Source organism: Taudactylus pleione, unplaced genomic scaffold, assembly GCF_031769625.1.
Source record: "Taudactylus pleione unplaced genomic scaffold, aTauple2 ptg000288l, whole genome shotgun sequence".
Taxonomy (NCBI): Eukaryota; Metazoa; Chordata; class Amphibia; order Anura; family Myobatrachidae; genus Taudactylus; species Taudactylus pleione.
In genome coordinates, this window is record NW_028284690.1 from 1,280,730 (window position 1) to 1,296,837 (window position 16,108).

At 46.5% G+C, this 16,108-nt stretch overlaps 1 protein-coding gene across 2 annotated transcripts in view; it reads right to left on the bottom strand.

The window, feature by feature from the left end:
* MYO19 (myosin XIX) overlaps window positions 1-16,108 on the bottom strand; it is a 182,075-nt gene that overhangs the window by 52,236 nt on the left and 113,731 nt on the right. For both annotated transcript variants that reach the window (XM_088482422.1, XM_088482423.1), the window contains 3 exons: window positions 2,921-3,061; window positions 1,097-1,204; window positions 855-925 (listed from right to left, as the gene is read on the bottom strand). In XM_088482422.1, coding sequence (XP_088338548.1) covers window positions 855-925; window positions 1,097-1,204; window positions 2,921-3,061 — 320 coding nt within the window. The remainder of the gene's footprint in view (window positions 1-854; window positions 926-1,096; window positions 1,205-2,920; window positions 3,062-16,108) is intronic.

Genomic DNA, 16,108 nt, shown 5'->3' on the forward strand with positions numbered 1-16,108 from the left:
GGTTTCTAAAAAATTAAAAAGTCTTTCTGGGCACTGTCGCGATTATCAATACATAGCCCCCTTAGTCTGTGCTCAGGTGGTGTGTTGGAGCATGGCAAGAGTTAGTATATTGCTCAGGAAGCTACTCTGGAAGAACAGAAGGTGGCACAGTTTCTTAAGTTGTGACAATTTACTCTAGTGTAGGACTAGTTGGTTAATCCTCCATGTTATGTTTTGAAGTTTTACAGTTACTGGTCACAAAAAAGTTGACCCCGCAATATTCCCTGAATTTTTTATGCTTAAATACAGAAGCATGTTCCACAAACCCACCCCTTTATCTAGGTTGGGTATGGGATGCTGGAACATGTGATCCCGGTGGTCAGAATCCCGATGCTGCAATCCCAACAGGGTTAGGATATTGACACTTGTCGGTCAGTATCCAGTAGTGTGAAATATTACATGTACTGCACTTTGGGGCCCAATTATCAACAAGATTAGAAATGGTGCTCCAGGCAATCAGCTCTTAACTTTCATTTTTCAAACAGACGACAGTTAGGAGCTGATTGGCTTGAGCAGCATTATCATACGCAACAAGTTTTAAAACTCGTTGCGTATGATAAAACTCATTGACAAATTGTCCCTTTGTATGAGGCAGACTTGCTAGGTGCCGATTATGCCCTCCACATGGAGGGGCCACATTCACTCTAAAATCAAGCATTTGGAAATCCCACCCAAGAAGTCCTGCGTTTGCCCCTGCACTCATTTCTAAAAGTCAATCCCACCAGTTCACTGCAATGTTGGCACCAACCCTAAGCTCTATGGCCCTCTACTGGTACTAGCTCCTTAAAGAAAGCCTTGGAAAATGTGTAACTTACCTCAAAGGAAAGCCTGCTGCACTTATGTTAATGGTTTCCACAATACCACACGCTTCTAGCTGGCTAAGCACCTGTAAAAAAACAAATGATACGCTGCAGAAATTCGGGAACAATACTAACACAATCTTATTTTATGAAAAACATGCTAATACATGCTTTCATGCAAAGACAAGACACCACAACACATGACAGTGCCCGACAGAATACAGTATGTGTTTTTATATTTTATCAGACAGATTTACCTCTTCCTTTCTGAAAACCATTGCTTGGCAGTCCATGTTAGGTTTAATACAGCGAATATAGTGAGGGGTTGTGCTATTCAAGATAGTCATTAAACTTTCAAGAGATCCCTTAAAAAACAAAACAAACAAAAAAAATCAACAAAGTGTTGTCAGTGATACAAGAGGAGAACAGAGAAGCTTTTCGCAAAAAAAAGCATTGATAAAAATATCTACATCCGCCACCTGATTTACAGGGTTTTTCACATACAATTAAAATCCTTGCACTTAGAGCAATTGGGAGGCACGAACATTGCAGTTTCACGTGTCACTTACTGTACAGCAGGGTACACTAAGAGAGGCTGCACGCCTTTCCTGTAACTCATTGTGGTGCCCACTCCAAGGGTGGTGATGGGTGCCGTATGGCAGAAATGAAAGGCTATCTTGAACAGAATGGTATCGAAATACTGGCGGCTTCAGCATCCCAACCGCGGAAGCCTGACAGGAGGAGATCCAGATGAGGGAAGGCAAGTACCCTAACCCTCCCCTTTCCTCCTCAACCCTCCCTTAGTGGTGCCTAACCCTAACCTCCCCAGGGGGGTGCCTAATCCCTAACATCCCCCCCCGGTGGTGCCTAGCCCTAACTCCCCGTCGCGGCACCCTAAACCTAAGACTCCCGGGGGGGGGTGCCTAACCCTAACCTCCCCCAGGTGGTGCCTCACCCTAACTCCCCTTCCCCGGGGACATGAGAATACCTACCCGGCCGCGGACATTCGGCGGTTCGGGATGCCGACGCCAGTATCCTGATCTCATTCGGGATATCTGTGTTGGCATTATGCCCGGGCGGCGGGATTCCGGCGTTTGTACATTGCCGGCTGGCATCCTGTCCGCCGGCAATATCACTGCATCACATCTTGAACTAGTTGGAAAATAGCAGCAGTGACATATGTGAGTGAATTGGAAACACTCATCCCGTCACACAATATAGTTCCTCTAATTTCATCATATATTTAGCTATATGGACCAAGTAAGCGATACAGGAAACAGAGGCCTATGATAGAGGGTAAGAAAAAGAACGGTATATGCTTTTTCCATGCTTTACTTATACTATTATCTGGATGATCTTTGCAAAATATATGTCTGTATGAAAGTGAAGTTACTATATGTGAGATTTATTATGACACTTTGGGGGCTATTTACTAAGCTGTGTTAGGAGACAAGTGAACAGTGATAAGGTACCAGCCAATCAGCTCCTAACTGCCATTTTTCAAACACAGCCTGTGACATGGCAGTTAGGAGCTGATTGGCTGGTACCTTATCACCGTTCACTTTAAAGGGGTCTATTTACTAACACAGCTTAGTAAATAGACCCCTTTGTCTAGTTAGTACTGGAGCCCCTGAAAGGTTACCTTATAGTGCAATCAAATGCAAAATACATCCACAGGTATGAAAGTAAAATAAAAAAATCTACAGGACAGATCTGGCAAATCTGCCATATTATGTACAACAATACCATTCTTTCCGAGACCATCATCATGGCAGCCATAAATCTATCTACAGAGCAGTATGAAGTACTAAATATTTTGAAATCTATACTTTACATTTTTTAAGTTAATTTAAAAAGTAATTGTTACTCAATATTCAAAACTGGTTTTAAATTATCAAAAAAATTAAATATGCAAAACTTAAAAAGTTTGAAGCGAATGCAACGAATCATTGTCACTGCCAGTGATTGGCCCTTTGCCAGAAAATGTTGCACATGACTGGACATAGATGTTGCCAACCAATGAGTTGATACCCTTCCATGGTCTCCTTCCCTTTAACAGTAGCCGTAGTGTTACAACTAACCTTAAATTTGGAAACTAATGTAACAACTGATCTGTGCACACCCACATAAGCATGTTTATTGTCCTCTGGTGGAAATAGCATTTGAAGCAGGCTGTTCTTGGACTCTTGCAGAAGTTGGATAAGTTCTGGAGGAACTGGGTCCTGGTTAATAAATAAAACAAATCAAATTACCAACAAAAATAGTCACAATATGGTTTTCCATAAAAGAAATTAAGCTAACGAAAGAAATCAAGTTAGGTAGTTGCATATTAATTTAGTTAAATATAATCGAAGATAAATTTACTATTGAATCTTTACGTCAGCAGTTCCCAACCATTGTGCACTACCAACAGATAGAACAGGTGCTGGAGTGAAGCAGTATTTATTAGTCAGAGGACAAATAACCTACCAGAAAGATAAACACCACACAGATAGTGTTCTAGTTAAACTTGGGTAAGAAAACTGTTGCAAAAGCCACTACAGTGGTCTCCATTGTGAATTTTGTTTTGGTTCAAGAGTATACAGTAGATTCATATGCAGAAAAAAAAACCAGTTCGCTTTCGTGTATAGCATAGAAACTCTACTCACCACACCCTAGAACCAATCTCTCTCAACCACAGTTGAGCATGCAAGTATTTCTCTCTCTCCCTCCCCTACCACCAGGGAATGCATAAACACATGGGCACGTCAGACGTAATGGAGACACATGGAGATACACATGTATGCAAGGAAGTATCACTTTAGAGTAAAAAAAATATTACATATAATGATAAGGACAACAAAAAATAAAGTCAGAACAATGGTAAACTGGAAGCTGGGAACTATAGTTGCTACATTGATATTGTATCGTATCATGTATGTTAATATATTATTTTATACTAGCTGGGATATCCGGCGTTGCCCGGGTAGAAGACTGGACACTGAATTACACCTGCAGCCTTGTTTACATTGTTCTGGTCTCTAACCCCATTCCATTGATCTTGAAAAGGACCCCACTGTTTGCTAACATGCATGCAAACAGTGGCATAACTACCGTGGGTGCAAGGTGTGCGGCTGCTATGGTGCCTGAGCTGCCTCGGTGGCCCTCCGCTCCCCCTACTTCCAGTCACGTTCCCAAAGTGGGCCATTCCAGCCAAGAGGAGCCCGGGTGGCAGCGTTGTTGATTTGGTGACGGCACCGGTAGGCAGACATGGAGAGAGAGCGCTGCCAGTCACTTGGCAATCAGAGCTCGTGTACCGCCAGCCAGTCAGCAGTGGCAGCTCCTGATTGGCTGCTGGTCTGCAAGCTCCAATTGGCTCATGTGTAACGCTAGATGGCACACAGGGAGAGGCGAGAGGCTGCTGGAGGGACACGGGGAGGTGAGTTGCTGGGAGGCATAATGTCTAAGGGGTAATACTGTGCGGCATAATGTGTAAGGGGCACTACTAATGTATGTAATAATGTGTTGTATGGGGCACTACTACTATGTGGCATAATTGTGGGTAAAGGGCATTACTGTGTGGTATAATGTGAAAGGGGCATTACTGTGTGGCATAATGTATAAAGGGCACTACTACTGTGTAGCATAACAGGAATGGGCTCTGTGTGGGGGCAATGTATGTGTTTTTTGTTTTTTTTTACCTCGGGGGCTCTTTCAAGATCTTACTATATGGCCCCCAAAATTCTAGTTATGCCCAGAGAGCTGACTAATATATATGGTCACTTTAAAAAGGACCAACTCTGTCTTTAATATGAACTTGCATGAGTCACAAAGACTGTTAGGTTAAAAGGATACTTTTATAGCTTTCAGACAGGTTTTTGGCAAACTGCCAATATTTGGGAAAGGGAGATCAGCCTGTGTGTAACACCTGAGAGATAGTCATACGTAACCATGTAGCTGTCACAAGCCGCTGCACTGCGAAGGCAGGGCGAGCGTTCGCTGAAACTCCTCCTAACTCCTGTCCATCATGCCGGGATTGATCTGGATTGGCTCCTGCTTCTATTTCGTCCTGGTGCGAATGCTGCTCCGATGCCGGTGATAGCGTTTCACGTGTTTCCAGTCGAGTTCCAGTGATCCTGCCAGCTCTATTTCTTGCCTGCCGTTTGTATCATCAAGGTGGCACGGTCCACATAATATCTGCCACCTGCCACTTGTGTCATCTAGGCGACACGGTGTGCATTCCAGCTCTCTGCCGCGTGTGTAATTCAGGTGGCACAGAGTGCACTCGTTATCCTGAGTGCGCAAACCTGCGTTCTGCTGCCAGTGTCAACCTGCAGCACAGGTCGCACCTCAGCGTTTTAAGTACACAACCCAGTGTACCATCGCTTGTCTCAACCCGGCGACACAAGCCGCAGCCAGTGCTCTCCACCGAAAATTTTGGCAGCCAGGTGGCATCAAGTAGCAGCCGGGTGGCAGCCTTCGTGCAAAAAGGGGCGTAGCTTTACATGGAGGGGGCGTGGCCACACAACAGTACCAATTTGCATTAAGCCCACACAATATGGCCCATTTATTGCCCATTATGTACACAGTATGCCCCCTTATTGCCCAAACACAGTATGTCCCCTTATTGCACATTATGCCCACACACTATGGCCTCTTATTGCACACTATGCCTGGCCTAGGTGTTGGGAGGGGGCAAGGGTAGATAGCTAGGGCAGTGTTGTGGACAAGGAGGAGGTTAGGGAAAGGCAGTGCTAGGGGTAAGGACGGGGGTACACACAGCAGTCAGGGTAAATGGGAATTAATACCAGGCCAAGGGGCCACACAGCCGGGGAGTGACAGGGGCCACAAAGCCAGCCAGTAACACCAATGACAGGGGTCCTCACCTTTCAGGGTGCTCCTCTACCAGCACCGTTTATCCTGAGCAGTTGCAGCACCAGCTTCTGGAAGTGTTTCTGCAGCACCAATGGCTCTGCACACCTCCCCAGCCCGGGTCTGACATCCCCACTGAGGCACAGTGAATATAGAGTGGCTGTGGCGGGAGCAGTGTGTGATGGAGAGGGACCGGAGTGAGGCTGAGTAAGCCAGGAACACAGAGCGACGAGCGGGCGGCAGCAGCAGAATGCGCACACAGAGGGAGGAGGAGCCGCAAGCGCCAGGGTGATTCTGGGAGCTGTAGTGAAGAGAATCTGCCAGCGGCAATTGGTTGAGAAGACGCCGCCGGCTGTTATTGGTTTCTGCGGCGCTGCATAAACAGCGCGCCCTGCAGGTCCCGGACGGTACGGGAATTTTGCCGGACGGACAGCTCTTTAAATAAAGCCTGGGGAGAACACTACGCACCTCAGTGTTCTAAGTACGCAACCCAGCATACCATCGCACCATAGCTTGTATCAACCCGGCGACACAGGCCGCACCTCAGCGTCCCAAGTACGCAATCCAGTGTACCAACACTAGTGTCAACCCGGCGACACTAGGTTATCTTCAACTGCTACTCGGCCCAAAGGCCACATCTTGCTCACAGCCCACAGGCTGCAACCTGCCAAGGCATACCAGCCCTCAAGGCTGCTACACGGTCCATAGGCCACATCTTGCTCATGGCCTTCAGGCCGCAACCAGCCAAGGTTCCAGCCCTCAAGGCTGCTACACATCCCAAAGGCCGCATCTTGCTCATGGCCGAAAGGCCGCAACTTGCTTACAGCCCAAAGTCAGCCAAGGTCACCTGCCCCAAGGCTGTAACAGCATAAGCCTCCTAGACTAAACCTCCAATTCCTACCACTAGCCAAGGTCTGTTTGTTAGATGGCCATCCTCGTTTGTGAAAACAATATAATACAAAAAGAGCATCTAATTTTCTAACAGAGTTTGTATGCTCCACATAGATACAGAGAGCACAAACTACATCCAGGGAGGGTTCACCTACAGAGAGGTCTAGTGCCTGAAAAGCTGGAACTACAATTTCTTCATTTACATGAAAACGGGACATTACCTTAGGAAGGTAACCCTGCCTTGTACGAAGAACAGCTCTATCCTGGTGAAAAATCAAAAATGAGGAGCAACAAGAAAGCGCTGCCAAATCAGAGACACTGCGTGCAGAAGAGATAGCGAGGAGAAAAAGTGTCTTCGCTGTCAACCATTGCAAGTCTACAGAGTTCAGGGGTTCAAATGGGGGAGCCTGTAGCCCCCTAAGAATGAAAGACAGATCCCGCGGTGCTACTGGTGGGACACAGGGAGGCTGAACTCACAGAACTCACTGAAAAAAAAATTCTAACATCTGGTAATGAAGCAATCTTTCTCCAGAACCAGACTGACCATGCAGAAACCTGCACTCTCAAAGTGGCAAGGCGGAGACCAAGGCCTAACCCAGTCTGGAGAAGAGCCAGTACCTGGGAAACCCTAAACACCTTCGGGCCATACTTCCTGTGGGAACACCATTGACCAAAAGAACGCCAAACCCTGTACTAAATGCGGGCAGAGGCAGGCCTTCGTGCCCTAAGCATCGGTTGAATCACAGAGCTGGAGAAACCTTTGGCATTTAAGATGGAAAATTCAAGAGCCACACCGTCAAAGCCAGACGAGTTAAGTCCGGATACCGACAGGGACCCTGCGTTAACAGATCCTGCCATAGAGGAAGAGGATATGGACTGTCTATGGATAGATTCTGTATGTCAGTGAACCAATGACGTCTGGGCCAAGCCGGAGCCACTAGTAATACTGTTGCGCCTTCCTGCATGAATTTCCTGAGGACTTTTGGAAGGAAGGAAATTGGAGGAAATAGATACACCAGTTTGAAGTCCCATCTTACTGCCAGTGCGTCCACGAGTCCTGCTGATGGGTCTCTGGACCTGGACCCGTACCTGGGGACCATGAGGTTTTGACATGAGGTCTATGTCTGGTAGACCCAATTTGTTCACCAAGAGCTGAAACACTCCCGGGAGGAGAGACCACTCTCCGGTGTGTATGTCCTTGCTTCCCAATTGAGGATTCCCGGTATGAATATTGCTGTGATAGCAGGAAGATGACGTTCAGCCAAAGCAGAAGCTTTGTCACTTTCTTCATGGCCCGCTTGACTTCGCATGCCTCCCTGATGATTGAGATAGGCCACTGTGGTCTTGTTGTCTAACTGGATCTGGACCGTCCTGCCTTGGAGCAGGTCTTGTGCCATGATGAGTGCTTTGTATACTGCTCGCAGCTCCAGAATGTTTATTGGCAGATGACTTTCCTGATTTGTCCATCTTTCCTGAACAGTGTGATGACCTGTCATTGCCCCCCCATCCGCGAAGACTGGCGTCCTTGGTGAGAAGCACCCAAATTGGAATCTAGAATGGTCGCCTATTGTCCAGATGATCCTTTTTCAGCCACCACAGGAGGGAGAGACAAACCTCTGGAGTGAGAAGGATCCTCTGGGACTTTATTAAGATGATACTGTCCGTTCCACCTTGAGAGAATCAATTTTTGCAGAGGCCTGAAGTGAAACTGAGCATACCCCACCAAGTTGAAAGTGGATACCATTGAACTCAGGAACTGCAACGCTGATAGAACTGATACCCTTCGCTTGCGTAGCAGTTTGCATACTCTCAATGATAGGACCGCAATCTTGTCCTCTGGTAGAAAGACCTTTTGCGCCTGAGAGTCCAGAAGTGCTCCCAGATTGTCCATCTGCTGTGTTGGAGAAAGAGAGGATTTATTCCAATTTATGATCCAGCCGTGCTTCTGTAGGCAGGCTATGGTCAGCTGAAGATGGTGTTGTAAAACAACTGGAGTTTGTGCCAATATCAGAAGGTCGTCCAGATATGGTCGTATTCTGGCGATTGGAATTGGTAATGTTGCTATAGGACAGCAAACCGTAGATATTGTTGGTGGAATGGCGTAATAGGAACATAGATACGCATCCTGAATGTCCAGGGAAACCATAAAATCCCCAGGTTCCATTGCCAAAATAATTGATCGGATAGTTTCCATATGGAACTTGGGTACATGGATAAATTTGTTGAGGGTTTTTTTTAGATTTAGAATAGGGCGATGAGACCCATTCAGTTTCTGAACCAAAAATAGATTGGAATAATAACTCCTTTCTTGTTGTAACACAGAAACCAGTATTATTACTCCTGCCTGCAGCAGGGAATGAATGGCCTCCTGAAGGGCCACTTTTACCGCACCTGATGGAGGAATTGTGCAAAAAAATTTCCGGGGAGGATACCTCTGGAAAGTGAGAGCATACCCCTGAGAGACCACTTCTCGGACCCAGGCATCTGTTGTTGTTTGATGCCAGCAATCCCCCAGGAGGAGGCCCGCCCCATCAGGCCAAGCCTTTGTTGTTCAGCTTAGAAGATGGACGTCTGGCTGGCCCAGGCCTCTTAGTGTGTCGCCTGGTTGTCCTGCGAAAACTAGATGGCCTGGAGAAAGACTGTTCTTTTGAACATCCCTGAGGATGAAAAGACCGAAAATGATTGTACCCGTAGATTGCAGACCTGCAGATTTTGAAGCTGCCAGTGTAGCTATGATCTTATCTAACTCTGCTCCAAAAAGTATATTTCCATAAAAGGTAAGACTTCTAGCGCCCACTTTGATCCTGTATCAGCTTTCCAGGGATCTTAACCAAAAGGACCCTGCGCGCCACTACTGATGCTTTAGAAGCTAAAATTCCAGCATCTATTGCAGCTTCTCCCAGATAGGAGGCCGCTTCCCGTATGTGGGACATATACTTCATCTGTTCTCTGGTAGCATCTGGTAGAGAATCTTCCAATGCCCCTGTCCATTCTTCAACAGCTTTGGCTGCCCAGGCTCCAGCCATAGCTGGATAAGTAGAAGCCCCCGATGATGAAATTATTGCCTTAAACCATGTTTCAATTTTCCTATCTGTCGAATCCTTAAGAGAAGATGCTGACTGAATAGGCAGTGTAGCATTTCTGACTAAGTGCGTCACGTGAGCATGCACAGTAGGAGGTACCTCCCGTTAAGTACATTCAGAAGCTGGAAAAGGATACAACGATGTTAATCTTTTATGCACATAAAACAGTTTATCCGGGTTACCCCATGCCTCTTCCAGAAGCTCAGTGAGCTGCTCAGATTTAGTAAACTCCGTTTTAACTACCTTCTGGTGTTTAAACACCGGAGCCTTCTTTACTAAGAGCTGGTTCATCATCCTGAATATCTAGGATTGATTTAACCGCCCTCACCAAAGAAGGAACATCCACTGAGGACAGATGGTCCTCCTCTCCCGAGTTAGACCCTGCAGAAGAACCCTGCGCATCATCTGATTCGTCCGATGATGCGTCTGAACCCATATGCTGAGCAGACTAATAAGGATATAACTTGCATTTAGGCGCTTTAGTAACTACCGGTCTGCTTGCAATCGCTGACTGAGCCATACTCTGACTTGAGTGGGCATAAGCATCCATCCAGGAAGGATGTATAGGAGGTGTAAGCATAGCATGTTGTGGGTACCCCATACAAGGAGCATTATTGGAATAGCCATACGACCCACAAACTGCTTCATAACCTGAGACAAAGACGTGTCGTCAAGATTGCACAGGGACTGGTATAATGGACTGGTGAGGTGGCTCTTTATAAGAGATGGCACACAAACCATCCTTAATCAAGTCCTGCTAAACAGGCTTCACATGAAATCAGCTCAGGTGCGCCCTCCTCCTGATTGCTTATACTTTTAGACATATCAATTTTAAAGGTAACAATGCAATGTAATGTGACAACCTTCACAAATAACAATAAAATGTGAAGTATAAAAAAAACCCACACACCTGCAACAGAGGAATGAGGAGAAAAACAGTGATAGTTATAACTGACAGTCAGAAATAAAAGGCAGTATAAACACATCAGCTAGCAAACAGTCACATACAATGCATATGCAATTAGTTGCAATGGGCTCTGAATCAACTACTCAAAACACAATGCTTGGTAGTATATAGAGCACTATATACCTGACCCATGGCGGAGGTATACAGGGAGACTGACCCAAAACCTCCTTAGACGGTGAGCATCTCATATACATGAGGCGCGACCCAGATGCGCAAAAACCTTTGAAGGGACTGCATCTGGATCGGGGGGAGGAGCTGCCGAGTGAGCGCCTACCTCCCCTAAGCTGTAGCAACCGCCCGGGTACGCTGACCTCGTGGCAGCAGAATAGTCTGCTGCTGATCCCCATCGTCAGACGATAAGGCCCCTGTGGACTAGTGAGGACGGATGCTCCGGGCCCTGACTGCAGCCCGCGATTCCCCGTAAGCCTTACTGGACATCTCTGTGCGTCCGGTTACAGTTCAGGTCCCAGCATCACTGCTAGCAAGCTCAATCGAGACCTGGCAAAACACCAGCCCTGTCACTGGTGTTGCGGCCCGGAGGAGGTTAATTCAGACGCTCAGTACTGTCAACTCAAAAACATAGAAAAAAAAATAACACATAAAATAGAAGCTTAGGACTGCCTGAGCAGTCCCCGGTTACAAAGGCGAGTCTGAATCCTGCCTCACCACACGAACAACTGAAGGCCTGTAGCTGGTGGCGGGGTATATATGGAGGAGGACTCGAGGCATCCTGGGAGCTGGAAGCTTTAACTGTTTGGTGCCTGAATCTCTCCAACCACATTACTCCATGGTATCCCTGTGGATCTCTATGGACCCTGAGGAAGAAAATCATTGCTGAATAGACCCTATAGGGTTTTGATAGAGAATTTAGTGTGGCTAGTATGAAAAAGGTGGATGGTAAAGGCAGTGGCGTATCTATAATGGGCGTGTGGTGCATATAGGGGATGCCGATGGTCAGGCTGCCGGCGCCGGTATCCCAACAGCAGTCTGAATCCCATCTCCACAATCCTGACTGCTGACAACACGCTGGTGAGTATTTGGGATAGGCACTAGGGAGAGGGTTAGGCTGCTGGGGGAAGGGTTAGAGTTAGGCTGCAGGAGGGGGGAGGGTTAGGCTGCAGGAAAGGTGGGTTTGGGTGGGGGGGGGGTTACTTATGAAATTCTGTCGGGATTATGACTGTCAGGATGCCGCTGTCAATATTATGGCCTTTGGCATCCTGACTGCCGAGATGCCATACCCAACCCGTATATAGGCCCATGAGAGGAGGGACGGGGGCAGCTCCCAGCCTGCACACACTGCAGTGTTTCAACCAGCGGCCGCCATGTTTAGTGTTATTTCTAAAGAAATCACAGAAAATAGGATGCATGTGTAAAAGGTAGCTTCAACGCATACACAATAATTTCAGGGGGAAAGGGCCTTAACAATTGCACATGGCTCTCTCATATGTCATATAATACATCTGGGTATTGCCCACTGGAGTGGGCATCTTCAAAAGGACTCAAAGGCCAGTGTGGAAAAAGTGCAAGTAAACAATGAATAAAGAGTAAGGTAGCAGCACATTTGACTCTTCCAGAATATAAAATCATAAATAAGGATTCCAGTTATTTTTTTGTTATCTTTCCTGACTGTCAAGTAATGTGTTCTAGGATTATCTATTTGTACTTTATAAACATATAGCAGAACGTTGGGCTGATGCAATGTTGAACTTATACTCATTCCCTTACCGGTGAGGGCAAATTGTGGGCTATGCAGTTTTTGATGTAAAAAAAAAAATAAGAGTTATGGTAGACTTACCTTTGTTAACTCTTTTTCTTCAAGGTTCATAGGGTCCACAGGGAGTTGGAGTGATCCGCTCCCAGCATGTACAGGACCTCCTCCCTATATACCCCGCCCCCACCCGCAGGCATTCAGTTTGTAAACAAGCCTAACAGCAAAAGACGGAAAGTGGAGAAGGAAATACAATGTACACAAGAAACACGCTCAATGAAGAGGAAAACAGTGACACAAAAAGAAAAGATCCCAATTGAGGCCAGGTACATCAGGGTGGGTTGCCATGTGGACCCTATGAACCTCAAAGAAAAAGAGCTAACAAAGGTAAGTCTACCATAACGCTTATATTATCCTTAGGATTTCATAGGGTCCACAGGAACTACCGTGGGGATGTCCTAAAGCAGTTCCCGTAAGGGTGGGGACGCTCCTGAGCAGAGAGGAGAATCCGCCGCCTAAAGGAAGCATCCTGGGAGGCAGAAGTATCAAAAGCACAGAATTTTATGAAAGTGTGGACCGAAGACCAAGTCGCCGCCTTGCATAACTGTTCTGCCGAGGCGCCATGTCTAAACGGAGTAGACCGAGTAGAATGTGCTGTCATCGTGTTCGGAATGGGGAGATCAGCCTGAGTATACACATAAGAAATAGTCATACGCAGCTACCGAGCCAAAGTTTGCTTGTTAAAAAGCTATATAAACACAAAAAATGCATCTGACTTCCTGATGGAGCTGGTATGATCCATGTAGATACGAAGAGCTCGAACCACATCCACTGAAGCTTCACCTACAGAAAGGCCAGAAGACTGAAAGGCTGGGATTACAATTTCTTCATTCATATGAAATCGGGATACCACTTTTGGAAGGTAACCTGCCCTTGTACGGAGTGTAGCGGTGAAGCCCATTGCGTATTGGAATGGGCATATTAACAAGTTGTACTATTTAACTTGTATGTAATATCTATGTATTTTCTGTAGGAATAATGTATTTTCTAACCGTATCACAAATGGCCAGCCTGTAAGTAACTGTTGGGGAGGTATGTGGCTGGATTGAACAGCAGCCCAGAAGGTAGCCACTATTTTAGGATCTATCGAAAGGGGGGGTGGGGGGTGTGATGATGGGGACTCACTCACAAATAAAATATGATCTGCAAGGATGATTAATGTATCATAATAACTGCTCAGAAGGTATGTCATCTGGAACGAGCAGCCAGACACTTGCATGTACAAATTGTTTATTCTGTTAAAGATGTTGATCAAAGGCAGGGATATTCCCCCGTAGGAGACCCTTTCTAAAACAGTCATTAAGAGCCCTGTGTTCGGTTTGGGAACAGTGATCAAAAAATAGTTGTTTACACAGGGAGACACTCTGTCTCAGGAAGTGTGAATTTCTTCACCTAGTCGCTGGGAACCTTTATGGACCCCAGCCTGCTTCCCAAACATCAAAGATAATTGATTGTGTAATTAAAGAACCCCTGCTCATGTGGCCAGAAAACCCTGAGCTTCAGCCAGCTGGACAATCCACTCTGAGCTGAAAAGGGTTAAATCACCCCAGGCAAGGGGTGAGGGGGTGCCTGGAAAAGCAGGCATAAATACGTGAGTCAACCCAGGCCCTTTGTTCATTCTGCATGAGGCTATCAAAGGATACAGATGATCTCTACTTCGTCACTGCGAAGGCCTCACCCCAGAACCATTTAATCCAACTTGATCCGAATGGTTTGTTATTTTATTTGTTTTTTTTGTAAGTAACTGTGTGATTCTTTTTAACATTATTATATTCTTTGTAACTTTTTGTTCATAAGCTTTGAAGATATTCTTGAAATAAACATTAATTCTAGTTCTGGATCTGTGTTTTTATGACTCAAGGCCTCATTATGGCTCATGTTACCTATATTTACTAACTGTGCATAATTGTATGGCAGGTAAGGGCAAAAGCTTACCTGGTGTTTTAACACTAAAGTTCCCTTTTGTTGGTGGCATTTACCAGGTTTAGTTAACCACACATGCTGAGGTAACCTGTAAAAGTCATGGATGGTGATTCTCGGATGGCGTATCTGGAGGGTCGGCCCACAGGACCAGGACATGGAGGACAGCTCTATTCTGGTGAAAAAAATCAAAAATGGAGAGCGACATGAAATAGGAGGAAATAGCGAGGAGAAAAAGCGTCTTTGCTGTCTACCATTTGAGGTCCACTGTGTCCAAGGGTTCAAAGGGGGGAGCCTGCAGCGCCCTTAGAACCAAGAATAAATCTCACGGTGCCACCGGAGGGCACCGTGGGATTTCACCAATGCAGAAACCTGAACTCTCAAAGTAGCCAGGCAAAGACCGAGGTCTAGTCCAGCCGCAGAAAAGCAAGAACTCGGGAGACCCTGAAAACCTTAGGATCATATTTTCTGTGGGAATGCCAATTCCTGTGATAGATGCCGGCCGAAGCAGGCTTCCTTGCCCTAAGCATCGTCTGGATCACGGAAGTAGAAAAACCTTTGACATTTAAGATGGAAGACTCAAGAGCCATGCTGTCGGAGCCAGCCGAGGTAGATCTGTATATAGGCAGGGACCCTGCACTAGCAAATCCGGCCGTAGAGGAAGTGAACTGTCTATGGATAGACATGTCAGATCGGTGAACCAATGTCTCCTGGGTCAGGCCGGAGATATTAGTATTATGCTGCCGCCTTCTTGCTTGAATTTTCTGATGACACTTGGGAGGAATGAGATTGGAGTAAACAGGTATGCTGACCTGAAGTCCCACCTCACCGCCAGAGCGTCCACAAAGGCGGCTGACGGGTCCCTTGTTCTGGACCCGTACCTGGGGATCTTCTGGCTGTGACGTGATGCCATGAGGTCAACGTCCGGTAGTCCCCACTTGTCTAGCAGGAGCTGAAAGACAACTTGATGACGAGCCCAATCTCCGGCATGTATGTCCTGACGACTTAGAAAGTCAGCTGCCCAGTTGAGGATTCCTTGGATGAATATTGCTGAGATTGCTGGAAGCTGGCGCTCTGCCCAAACAAGAGTGTTCGCCACTTCCCTCATGGCTGCCGGACTTCGTGTGCCTCCCTAATGGTTGCATGAGCTGTCCATCTTCCCTGACAGGTGTGATGACCTGTAACCGCGCCCATCCTTGCAGACTTGCATCTGTGGTGAGGAGAACCCAATCTGGGATCCATAAATGGCGACCCTTGTTGAAATGAGTCGTCTGCAGCCACCATGCGAGGGAGAGCCGAACCTCTGACGAAATGCGGATCGTTTGAGACCTTATACGATAATACTGTCCATCCCAATGAGACAGAAACCAAATGTTGCAGGGACCTGGAATGTATGTCACCATGTCGAAGGTGGATACCATGGATTCCAGGACCTGTATTGCTGAGTGAACTGACACTCTTCGATTGCGGAGCAATTTGCTAGTCCAGCCTGCTCTTGTCGATGGTCAGCTGGAGATGACCCAATATCAAGAAGTCATCTAAGTATGGCAGTATACTGACTCCTTGTCATCTGAGAAGAGCAGTGATGACTGCCATTATCTTGGTAAACACCAAGGGGCTGTGGATAAACCAAAGGGCAAAGGTAATGTTGCTGACGAACAGCAAAACTCGGAAACCCCTGGTGGAATAGTGCAATTGGTACATGCAGGTATGCATCCTGTATATTCAGGGAAACCTAAAATCCCCAGGTTCTATTGCCAGCAAAATTGACCGCAGGGTCTCCATACTG